We start from the raw sequence: 11,343 nt of genomic DNA on the forward strand, positions 1-11,343 counted from the left end.
AGCCTCAAGGCTCAATCTGATTGACTGTGTTATCCACCCTTTGTTAATAGTCACAAATGATTTGTTTCTTTTAGAGAAAACCAATAAGAAATACAAATAAAGGAATTGTGTCTGAGTCATAAGTCACTTAATATCACATTCTGCTGTTGCACAGTCAGAAATACCATACAGAAGACAAAATCTGCTCTGAGTATTTGCAGTGTTTAATATTTTAAATGTCCTAGCATATACTTTTTTTGGGAACTGTGTGTAAATCTTCATGAACACAGAAAATGTTTATTTTATTAACTAAAAAGTAGAGCAAGCAAGGATCTAGCACAGATCCTGAGAACTGACTTTCTCAATTTAAAGCAGAAATCTCTATTTTCTACACCTTAATTCTTATTTGTATGATCAGTATAAACTACCACAGCACAAGCAAGTCACTGGGTGATCCATGCATGAAGGCAAAGTACCATATGACACATTGTCAAGAATAATAAAAAGGTTGACAAACACCGGGAGTCATAAACTTTGAAACAGGATATAAATTTTCAGAAAGGAAGCAAAAATAAGGGTGTTTCTCTGCAGTCTTTTTGATGACTATAGCTTTCAGGAAAACATTGTGTTTAGATCTGCATAATGGTAGGAGCAGAGTAGAGAGTAACGAGTAAGGGGATGTGATGAACTGCTTGGGAGATCTCTTTAGAAGTGTTTGTATAGGGAGAAATATTGATCTGGAGTAAAGGATAACCCATTGAGCTCTGGTTTTGACATTTAATAAACACCTTTGTAGAGGAAGTATGCTTTTGAAGTTACATTTTTATGTTAGAATACAAATGTGTCTCTTGATGTTTTCTCTCCTTCTAATGGCATTGGACATGTTTGATGTAGACTTCCAAGAATGATTAGGATGAAATATAACTACCCAAACTTTGCTTTCACTTTAATAGTGAAAAAAGGGTTGCAATTAAGTAAGATTCATCTTCTCTGTCTGCAGAACACAGACCACGTTACACTTACTGGCTTGCTCGAGCACACTGCGAAGGGGTGGTTCCACTCTTGCAAGGAGCCCATCACACATCTCTAAAAATTTGCTTCTGTTGGAAGAAGCCATAAATAAAGCTATAACGTACCATAAGCATGTTAATACTGCAAACACAACAGAATGCCAAAATTGAAAGAATGCCATTTTAACTACGTACTGCAGGGTTTTCTCTCCCCCAGCCCCAGTTTTATACCTATTTAGTATCCTAGTTTTATACTTATTTAGGTTATTCTCCCAGACAAGCTTGGCTCTAGTAATCCAGGCACATTTGCAACATCCCAGCACTCCCCACTAACTCCAGGCCACTGCCCAAACACCATCGTTTTGAGCAGCAGCCCTGCACATCTTGTTCTTACATTTCCCACCTCCCTCCAGCCCTAAGAACTGGTACTTTACACTGAATTTCTTTCTGGACTGAAGGAAGTTGAATGAAGGGTACTCTAAAGCTTATTTTTATAAAAGTATAAGCATTACCTGTTCATTGTTCCAGAGACATCTATGTCATTCATGAAGCATTCTATGTTCATCGGGAGATCAGAGGCATTAGCACTCATCAATTTTTTCAGTTTTTCACATTCCTGGTATAGCCTCAACAACGCACGAATCTTTGACTTTATGTCTAGTTTATATTTCTTTCCAAATTCTTCACAAAAGTATTCAACTAACATCTCATCAAACTTCCTGCCTCCAAGTGTTGTATCAAATGATGTAGCAAGAACCTTAAAAAAATTGAACTCTTCAGTAACAGCACAATTTGTCATTACTTCAGTGAAACCTATTAGCAGTTAAAAATCAAAGCATTTCTTTGTTTCAAATATAGTCTGAATCAAAGCAAGTATCGCAAAATTATTACGGAGGAAGAATTAGTCCGGTGCAACCACAACAGAAGAAATCCAGTACAGTTAATTTTTATCCTGCCCTTGTCATCACCAGCAAACGATGAATTTCTTTTGATAAGCCCCATCTAGAAGCCTAACCCATCCCAAACAGTAAAGCCATCTCCCATACTCATCTTCCATCTTTTGTGGATGCTGCTGGCAACAATTTAGTCATTCTCTTATATTTCAGGGCAATCTAAGTAGCAATTGCATCACTAACATCTGATAGTTTATGTGGATTGCAAGTGCAGAAATAACCACACATATCTTAAGGGATGCCTTTTTTTTTTAAAGCCTACCAAGTCTAAACCATGACTATACTGTGCCTTTTGTAGCTGACAGTAGATACATTCAAAATGCTGTTGGAGAAAGAACCATCAATACAACTGACAAATTCCAGCAGCTACACAAATATCAGACCCCTCTGAATGGGAACTCACAAGAATTGCAGCACATACATGCAGTAGCTACAAGCTCCAGGAGGAAAAAAAATAAATTTCTCTAACACTAAAAAGCAGCCTTGGGCACCCAGCCTTCCTGTAATGAGGTGACAACTTTAAAAAGAAATTTGGGAAGATAGGGCAAGGCTTAGCAACACAATGTGTTCAGTAACTTGTGCTGGAGGCAGACCATCAGAGTTTCCAAATTCTGCTTAGCCACTGTCAGTTTGAATTATGTCCCGGCTTAATATTTGATGCCTCATAAGGGTGGAACATGCTTACACCAAGCTAAAAATAAAACACGAAGAGAGTTAAGTGTTACTAACTCTCGCAAATAGGTGCTCATGAGGGAATCATCTGCAAAGAGTATCTGTAGCCCATCCACCTCAGCTGATTCTTCTCTTTAAACACACTGTGTACTTTTTTTAGGAAAACCCAAAAGTATCACATTATTCTTTCTCAATATTCTTTCAAGCTAGGTTTGGTCTCCACACTGGTTTAACTGCCTTGCGGGCCAGCTCTCCGTTCTACACTCAAAAGCATCCCTTCACTACTTCTATGGCTTCAAAGGTTAAAAGACAAATCTGAGAAAAACAGAAAGCAGGTTGTATTTCCTCGCAAGAGGAAACATAACTACAACAGAAGTAGCGTTGTCACAACTCTTGCCTTCTCCTCATTTCGCTATCCCATGCTTTAAAATTTGTGTTGTCTTTTAATCTGCTAGAGAAACAAAGTCCTTGGAACTGCAAAAGTCCAGACTGTAATCTTAAGAAAGTCAACTAAGAAATGTTAGTATTTGCTGGAAAACAGTAATGTTTTGGCAACTTACACTTAGAAGTACACTAACTCACTTATCTTCTGTTTGCAGCTTAAAGTAAATAAGAATGCCTTTTTTTTAATTTTTTTTTTTTTTTTTTTTTTTTTTTTTTTTTTTTTTTTTTTTTTTTTTTTTTTTTTTTTAACACAAGCACCACAGTGTTAGAAAAATAATGCGTCAGTTATACCATTCTAGGAATTCCTGGTTTAATGCTAGATCTCACAGCTGAACTAGAGTATGTTTTGAAAGCAGCGTCCAGTCAGATATGATAATTTCTGAACCGATCATTTATTCCAGGGTTTTTATTCTCTGCCAAAGTCTGCTGATTAAGGCATGTTTGTCTCCTCCACATACCACTTAGCAGCTCTCTAGTTCCCTGCCCTACTTTTAACTCCAGACCAAGTGCAATTTTAAGAATATGAATTGAGCTGTCTGGATACACTTATGGAAAAACAGACAGGCTCGCCTGTCACAGGCCATGTATGTACTGGTGAATATTTCTACTGGTAATTAAAATGGATGCATAACAGATTGTTTACTTTCAGTTTTCCTTTGTTGAATGCACAAACAGAAACTTGATATGCAGAGTGCCCCATATCCACAAACACAACGTTCCGTGGCTTCTCTTCCAAGGCAGGCAGGTCTTGCTTATAGATTCCATATGCAAGGGCAACTACAGAGACAAGAGTCAAAGTGTAGTTAGGAGGTTCAGTTTTGCAATGCTTTAAGAAATAAATGGTACATCAGTAAACAGCATTAACATTTCATCTTACTTTTCAAGCTACAGAAATGGATACCTCGTTAAAATAATTCCCAGTGCCAATGAACATTGAAGAACATTAAACAGTATCAGTCCCTCCTAGCAGCTGCAATAGAACAGGTATTCAAGAAATACCTTTATGCCTCTAAAGCAATGAAAGAAAAAAAACCAGACCAGATCTTAAGAAGCTTTATGATCAACTAATCTATTTTAAGCTTAAAAACCAGCAGTAATTCCAGAGTGCATGGATCAGTGGCAGATTAAAACTCCTTTTATTTAATAAAACTACAACGCTAAGTGAGGGAGGTATTACCTGCAGTTGTTTCATTTATTAGTCTCAGACAGTTGAGACCAGCAATTTGTGTAGCATCCATCACAGATCTCCTTTCTGCATCTGTGTAGAAAGAAGGAACCTGAAAGAAAAATCAGACAGCCAATATGAACCTTTAGAAGAGCCATCTTCAGCCAAGAGTTACAGGTGTGTACAGAGTCAGCACAGAGCACAGCCGAGGTATCTTTCAAATTTGTGATCATTTCAGTTGCAACAGAGAAAAAGCAAAGAAAACATTACATGAAGACCAAGGTACTTTTTGTGAATCTTTTTCCATTCTATCTCACAAGCCACTCTAAGAGCAAAGGACCAGAAACAAGCATCTGTTATTTGTGCTGCTCATTAGCAGCAATTTAAGACATTTTACCATTAATGAAGTCTAGTTTTGAAGAGATGTAAGATTCAGTTCTAAACAGAAAATAAGTACCTGAATATTCGAGTTTAATGGACAATTTAACGCTGCAATCATTTCAGTTTGATACCAAATATGTAAGACTTACTTACTATCCCATACTTACAGAAACAACACAGTCAACTACAGGCTTCTTAAGCGCATTCTCAGCGGTCTCTTTTAATTTGGTAAGAAGCATTCCTGTCACCTGTTCAATAGTAAAGTTTCTTTCTTCTTCCATATACATGGCCTTCAAATAAAAAAGTTGTGTACACACGTGTTACACCACAGTAAAAACCACACACTACAAACATAAGACATGCAAGAAAGCCCTTCCTAAAGAGCAGCTTAAACAGGAACGCAGGCCCAGAGAGCCTCTCCGCTAGCCTAGCTCCTGCACAGCGGCTGGGAGGAGATAATACACAAACACTGGAATGCACGTTTAAGAATTCACATACACAAAGCTGCTCTGGATGCAGTTTGGGTTTTTTAGCTCCCAACTGCTTGACAATGCCTAGGATGCCTTCCTCCCTGCTGGTCTGGACTAAGGTAGTTATTGCTAAAATCCAATTTCAGCCATTGCTGGAAAAGGCAAATTTTTACCATTTTACCCAAAGTACTAAGCTGCCATCTCACACTCTTGCAGTATCAGGACAGCAGCTAAATAAGTACACTGGTGACACAGCTCGTCTTCCAAATTCACCAGGGAGTGAAGGAAAATAGCACTGCTAAAACAGTTTGTGTGGGACTGGCTCTGCAAGGCAGAGAAACCGTCTAACTGTAAAATCAGTCCCACCTAACGCCTGGAGAGACTATCCCTGTTAGTAGCCCTTTATTCCCTATTTAAAGCTTTCCATTCACAGGAGAATGGGAACTACAGCAAGCAGATTCAAAACAAAGAGATAAAAGGAAACTTTATCAGTTTCCTCCTCTGGCTCTTGTTCAACTATGCCAGACTTACCTTGATGCCAGTTGAGCCCGTTGGCAGCTGGACAAGTTCATACGCAAGGCTTGCTTTTTCAGCTTGAACAAAGGGATCTGAGAATGCACGACCATGAAATCTTTTAAAACTTTGTACTGTATTCTTTGCATTTGAAATAACCTAGAGGAAAAGAAATCTTTAATACAGCATGTCAGGGGAACATCTGAATTTCAAACAGAAGACAGAGTTTTGTTCTCATGCTTCTCTTGCCAGAATATTTTTGTTGTTTATGTCTTAATAGTATCAAGGCAGTTGCTAGAAGGCAACTTCCCTCAGATTGCTGAGGTAACCTACAGGAATTTCAGATTTAAAATGAAACGTATGCTAGAAAATAGAGCCAAGACTATCAAAAACTGATTAAAACAGCACTCAATTGCTATAGTGTATGTGCAGGACACTACAAATGTTAGCAAAGTGCCTCTCCCGTTTACCTGTTTCCTACCACCCTACCTTTCTATGGCGCTGCAGCCAGTAATTTCACAAACATAACAAGCATACTGATGTAAACTCCAGTTCAGGTTCATCACACGCATGTGACAGTCAATACACAGATATTCTCACAAAACAGCTCAAGGACCTTGTCATGAAGCTTTAAAAAGTCAGGAGGGCCCCAAGGTGACACTGTCAACTTGATTTGACTGACAAAAGGTAGACTGTCTTTTATTAATAGCAGAGATCAGCACAAACGGAGAAGTGAAAAATCATTATAGCTTGTTCTCACATAGTGAAAGTAAATTTGTTTAATTCTTTCATTTACATTAGAGCAAGACACATTCTAAAAAAAAATATAGTAATTGACAAAGCAGACAAGCACTCTACCATTTCATATTTACCTGGGATTCAGTTTCAGTCAAGTGGCTATCTCCTAAGTAACCTGGTTTTGATTCTCTGTAAGGTTATTTTCTGCAGAACATACCTCATCTCTACTGGATCTCTGTACCAATGAATTTCCTTAAGCTAAGCAGACACTCAATTCCAGAAAAAACATCTGTATTTAGTTCTAGTACAGTTCTTCTGTTCTTGAGTAACATGGCTGTGTCCAGTCATTTTTGTATTCTAGATAATGAATCTTCACACATCTCTAGGTATTTTAGGCTAAGAAAAACCAAGTGTTTGAATAGTCACTTCCTGTAGAGGACTTCAAAAGAAAAATCACGTTTTATAGGGGTTTCACAGCAACACAAGATATGATACAGCAGGACCAGTCAGCTTAACTTCTTCTCAGTCCTTAAATCATATTTACCTACCTACACTAACAGAAACTCAAAGTATGGCAAGAGCATCTAAGAGATATTTAGGTTGCAATTCAACCAGAGAATCCAGAAAGCTGGATCTATTTACAGTCAAGTACGTCCCCTTTCTGCCAGAATTATGCACTTAATGGAATTTTACAGAATGGAGTCACATCATTAAAAGCTATTAAATTAAAAGCAAACGAACTGGAACAAGCTCAAGTAGGATGAAACACTACTGCTTAGCTTAGAATTTACATTTGCAACCTGAAAAAAAAAATAATGGTATTTATCAGAATTTAAGAGGCAAAGACTGGGGTTTTTTTGTACATTTCACTATGTGCAGCGATCAACCCTGAGATTTCCACCCAGAGGACAAAGCAGCATCACATGCTGAACAGCTGAATTAAGCTCAGCTGTTCGTTACAGTTAAAGAGACACTGGGACACCAGCTCAGAGACATTTGTAATCTTCAGTGATAAAAAAATACATTCTGCTGCTCTGATTTTAGACTACTGACGTTGCTTTTACCCAAACTACACGCTCACCTGGCTTTTTGCTGCAGCACCAATTGAGCGATTCTTGGGTCCAAAGGCTATACATGATCTATAATGAGAAGAAAGATTTCCAGTTAGTGATTCATAGAATGGCACTGCACATTTTTCTTTAAAAGCGTTGATAATTAAGACCAGAGATATTTTAAACAGTCTTTGGTTCATTAAGCTGGCCACTCGCTGCAATACACACATGGAACGTTCTGTGAACTCTGGAAATGGGCACTCTGAGTTGAGTTCAAACAGCAACGCTCCGCTGCGGAACAGCGCTAAAACCAAACTTATTCATGCTACCTCAAGTTTCACATCTAAGTAGTAATTGGGTAGACACCCTTTATCTCAGTAATTACTCATACACCTAAGTCACTCAAAGGTAAGTAATACAGGAAACATTCAACTGTTCAGAAGAAATACACAAATTAAATCAGATAGCAAGGAAATCATTCCTACACGTCTGTACCAAATGCTAACTAAGCTTTCTAGTTTTAAAGCAACCTCTGCAGGTTTATTTCTGCTCTTAAAGACAGACTGATGTTTATGAATTTAATCTGTACTCGCTAAACTAAAAATCATACTTTACTCAAAACTACTTTGTGACAGCTTGGAGTTCTGAAAAGACAGGAGCATTTTAAAAATTCTTTTTGGAGAAATTCCTAGTCCTATTAAGCCTCTTGATTTAAATATTCAGCATACTGTGGAAGCCCTAAAAATTAAATCCAGCCCTCTAATCCAAGTTCCTCATAGCACTGAGGTAAACTTACCAGGGGGAAAAAAATTGCTATTAGTCAAATGGATCTTTACTCTTCACCCAACACACTAACAGCATAACGAAGCTGCTCTATGTAGCAGGTCAAGAATCTGCTTTACAGCAGGGTTATGCCATACGGCTGCCACAAGAAACACATTCCAGCTCAGCCTGAGGTTTAGGATCGATCTTCCAAACACAAACTGTCAAAACCAGTACTGAAGACCAGACTGATATAATTGCACTGGGTTTGTATCTTCTTCCAATTCATTAATAACTTAACAAATTAAACAAGGCCCACTCTAAAGCATTGCAACAGAATTAATGTTTCTGAACAAATCTGTTATTATTTGAAACAACTATTCAAGGGTTTTAACAAAATTTGGGCAAGTTCTGTGCTACACTGACCCTAAGGGAGCAGGAGCCCGAGCGTACAGCTAAAAATCTAAACAAGTCCTGAGCAGAAAGCTAGTTATTAATTCACTCTGCTCTCCAGAAAGGAGTTAAGACATGAACATGAATTGTCATTTTTCTCACAGACGAGAAAACCACCATATGCAGTCACTTCACTGCTAAATTCGCAAGCCATCAGCCTCCATTCACAAGTCCATTAATTTATAGAACTCTTTAAATCTGTCAGACTAAAACCTCAAGATAGAAGCCTGTCTCAACAGAAGGACAGAGTACAGTAATCAAAAATACAGGTTTCCATATTACACACTAGGATTAAAACCCTTAAGTGCCTACGTTCTTCCCGATCACACTTGTCCCCTGCTTGGCTTCATGCACAGGCAAGCTTCCCCGAGGAGCTGCAGCTGGACAGATGGGGTGGCTCTAACTCGGCTCCACTCCGTCCCTTTCCACCCATCCCAACCCTTCTCCCGAGTTAGGCCTGGCTCCAGCCGAGCCTTGGGAGGCTGCACAGGGACCCAGCGCAGAGGTAAGCTCAAGGGGGAAGAGGGAAGGAAGGAAGAATTTTCAGCCAGTCCCATTCCCCACATGAGTTCACCATAGGAACCAGGGTTAACTCATTAAAGACAAATTATACTATTACACAATTTACTGGACACTGAATAACTAACCAGAGCATTTTAAGTAGAAGCATAATCACAGGGAAGGTCAGAGGCCTAATGAAGCAACTTAAACAGAGCTGTGAACTTCCCTAACACACCTGCAGGCACTACTTCACCCCCAGGTACCCTCCCACCCACCTTCACCTCCCTGGAGGACACCCCCGTCCCGACAGCACACTTCCCCCACACTGAGAGCAGCACAGGATTCCGAAGACGTTACAACTGTTGTGCTTAATCCAAGTCCCTTTGTCCTTAAGGAGATAGTTTCATTATCTTACTTTTTTTCTTCTCATTGGTTACTCACTTTCTCTACCAACCTTTCCATTTTAAGAGTACCTTATTCAAGAGAAAAACATGCTTTGCACTGCTTTTGGATAGACAAGTTCAAGTTTTACAGGATTCTGGAAGAATCCAAGCACAGAGCTGGAAGCAGACTGGGTGAGAACGTCATCCGTGCCGCTGAACCAAGTACAATATATTCAGAAGGGTTTACTTTCCCAATACAAACGATCAGTGACACAGACCTGCTAATCCTTCCCAAAACGTGGATGTCATCGTAGAAAACAGCGTCTAACTCTGACCATGAGCCCATCCCGGAGGAAATCTGTCACAACACCTTGAACAACCACCCCCAGAGCTCACTCTAAAGAAATGCTAAGCACTGACCTTCCGAACCAGGCTTTCTGTTTCCAAGGCAGACACTTAGAAGTTATTAATAATTTCTTCTAACAGAGGTGTTTGCTTACAGAGCAGTTTTCTGCATTCCCTCCAAACAGTACTCGGAGATGAAGTCTTGTTAAAAACTATCATTTTTATTACGCTAATTTTTACCAGTTTCACTTTAGCCTTTTGTAACAGAATCATTTCCTGAAAGATGCATCATGTCAGATTTTATATAGCTTATCTCCTGCGATGAGCGAGATCTGTGATCTCAACTATAAGCTGAACTTCCAACTCCCTGAGGACCAGATACTTAGAGCTATTAGACGGTTTTGAAATTCTTTACATGAAATATTTTTCTAATACATCTAACCTTTACACTTACATATTATCGAAAATACTTGACAAGTCCTTACTCTAGCACATGTCCTGAATTAAAAACTTCCTTTTCCGTTTACTCATTGCTTAGAGACAGTAACAGGCAAACAGAGCTGAGGTACTGGCTAATGAGACAAAAGGTGATTTATGGTCCTAGGTCTTTTTAAAGAGATGTGAGGGATCTAAAAAAAACCCCAACCTAGATGCAATTGTCTCACCAAGACAGCTATTTAGTATATTCTTAAAATAAAGCTATACCACAACATACAGCAAGCTATAGAAATATTTTAAGGCCACTTTTAAACAGCTCCCCTCCAGCTCTGATGCACTAGAAGTTCCTCTTTCACCTTTATTTTGCAATTCATTCTTAGACGAGTTTTACCCCAGTTCTCCCTCTCCTTCTTAGCAAGTTTCTTATTAAAAACAGGCAATGCACACCGTTCTTGAGAAGTGTGTCGAGAGGCCTATTTCTATAAACAGAGTTAGAGTACACTGTACACGCTGTCAAGTGTAACGTGCTTAGGTCCAAGCTCACCAGCCCACCGCACCGCACGGCGGATCCCTTCGCCGGGGGGCAGGTGCCTGACTCCGCACTGTCTACTCACATTCCACCTCCACTTTTAACCTGGTGGCCACCTTCAAGTGAGACTCTCCAAGACCCAACACTCAAAACAAGCGCGACTTTTTCGAGAACCCTCGTCGAACAAAGAAACACACAGCCTGAAGGGAAGGCTGCTAAGCAGCTTTCCTAAGCTTTGCCCCATCGCACAGAGCTAAGCACCAGCTCAGCGTTCTCCACCCGTCCGGCCGCGCTGGGGGAAACAGCACTTGAGCTGCAGGAGAAGAAACAGACGCGCCAGAACGCGGCGTACAAATTTATAGGAAATTAAGCTTTGTTACGTCCAGCAGTCCAGGACTTTTGCTTACATTCGCAGCCCCTGTAAGCGCACAGCCCCGGCTCAGGGAGGACAGGCTGGTCCTACCCCCCCCGCCCGCACCCGGCCTTTCTCGAAGCGTTTCTCCACCGAGCCCGCTGCCCCGGGGGGAAGGCGGCACCCCGGCCCCGGCTGGGCTC

General features: G+C 40.0%; 1 protein-coding gene and 1 long non-coding RNA gene across 2 annotated transcripts in view; both read right to left on the reverse strand.

The window, feature by feature from the left end:
• HSPA4 (heat shock protein family A (Hsp70) member 4) overlaps positions 1-5,713 on the reverse strand; it is a 13,675-nt gene extending 7,962 nt beyond the window's left edge. Inside the window, exons 1-6 of the mRNA XM_026858101.1 lie at positions 5,606-5,713; positions 4,772-4,894; positions 4,236-4,335; positions 3,702-3,835; positions 1,502-1,746; positions 1,003-1,079 (exon numbers count right to left, since the gene is read on the reverse strand). Of these exons, the coding sequence (XP_026713902.1) occupies positions 1,003-1,079; positions 1,502-1,746; positions 3,702-3,835; positions 4,236-4,335; positions 4,772-4,891 (676 nt within the window). The 5' untranslated portion in view covers positions 4,892-4,894; positions 5,606-5,713. The remainder of the gene's footprint in view (positions 1-1,002; positions 1,080-1,501; positions 1,747-3,701; positions 3,836-4,235; positions 4,336-4,771; positions 4,895-5,605) is intronic.
• On the reverse strand, positions 5,714-9,387 carry LOC113485153. Its single transcript, XR_003399367.1, has 3 exons — positions 8,905-9,387; positions 7,407-7,464; positions 5,714-5,746 (listed from the first exon to the last, which is right to left on the reverse strand). It is a non-coding gene; the product is annotated as an uncharacterized LOC113485153 (long non-coding RNA).
• Positions 9,388-11,343: the final 1,956 nt, after the last annotated feature.

Source organism: Athene cunicularia, assembly GCF_003259725.1.
Source record: "Athene cunicularia isolate RWA chromosome 13 unlocalized genomic scaffold, athCun1 chr13_part1, whole genome shotgun sequence".
Lineage (NCBI taxonomy): Eukaryota > Metazoa > Chordata > Aves > Strigiformes > Strigidae > Athene > Athene cunicularia.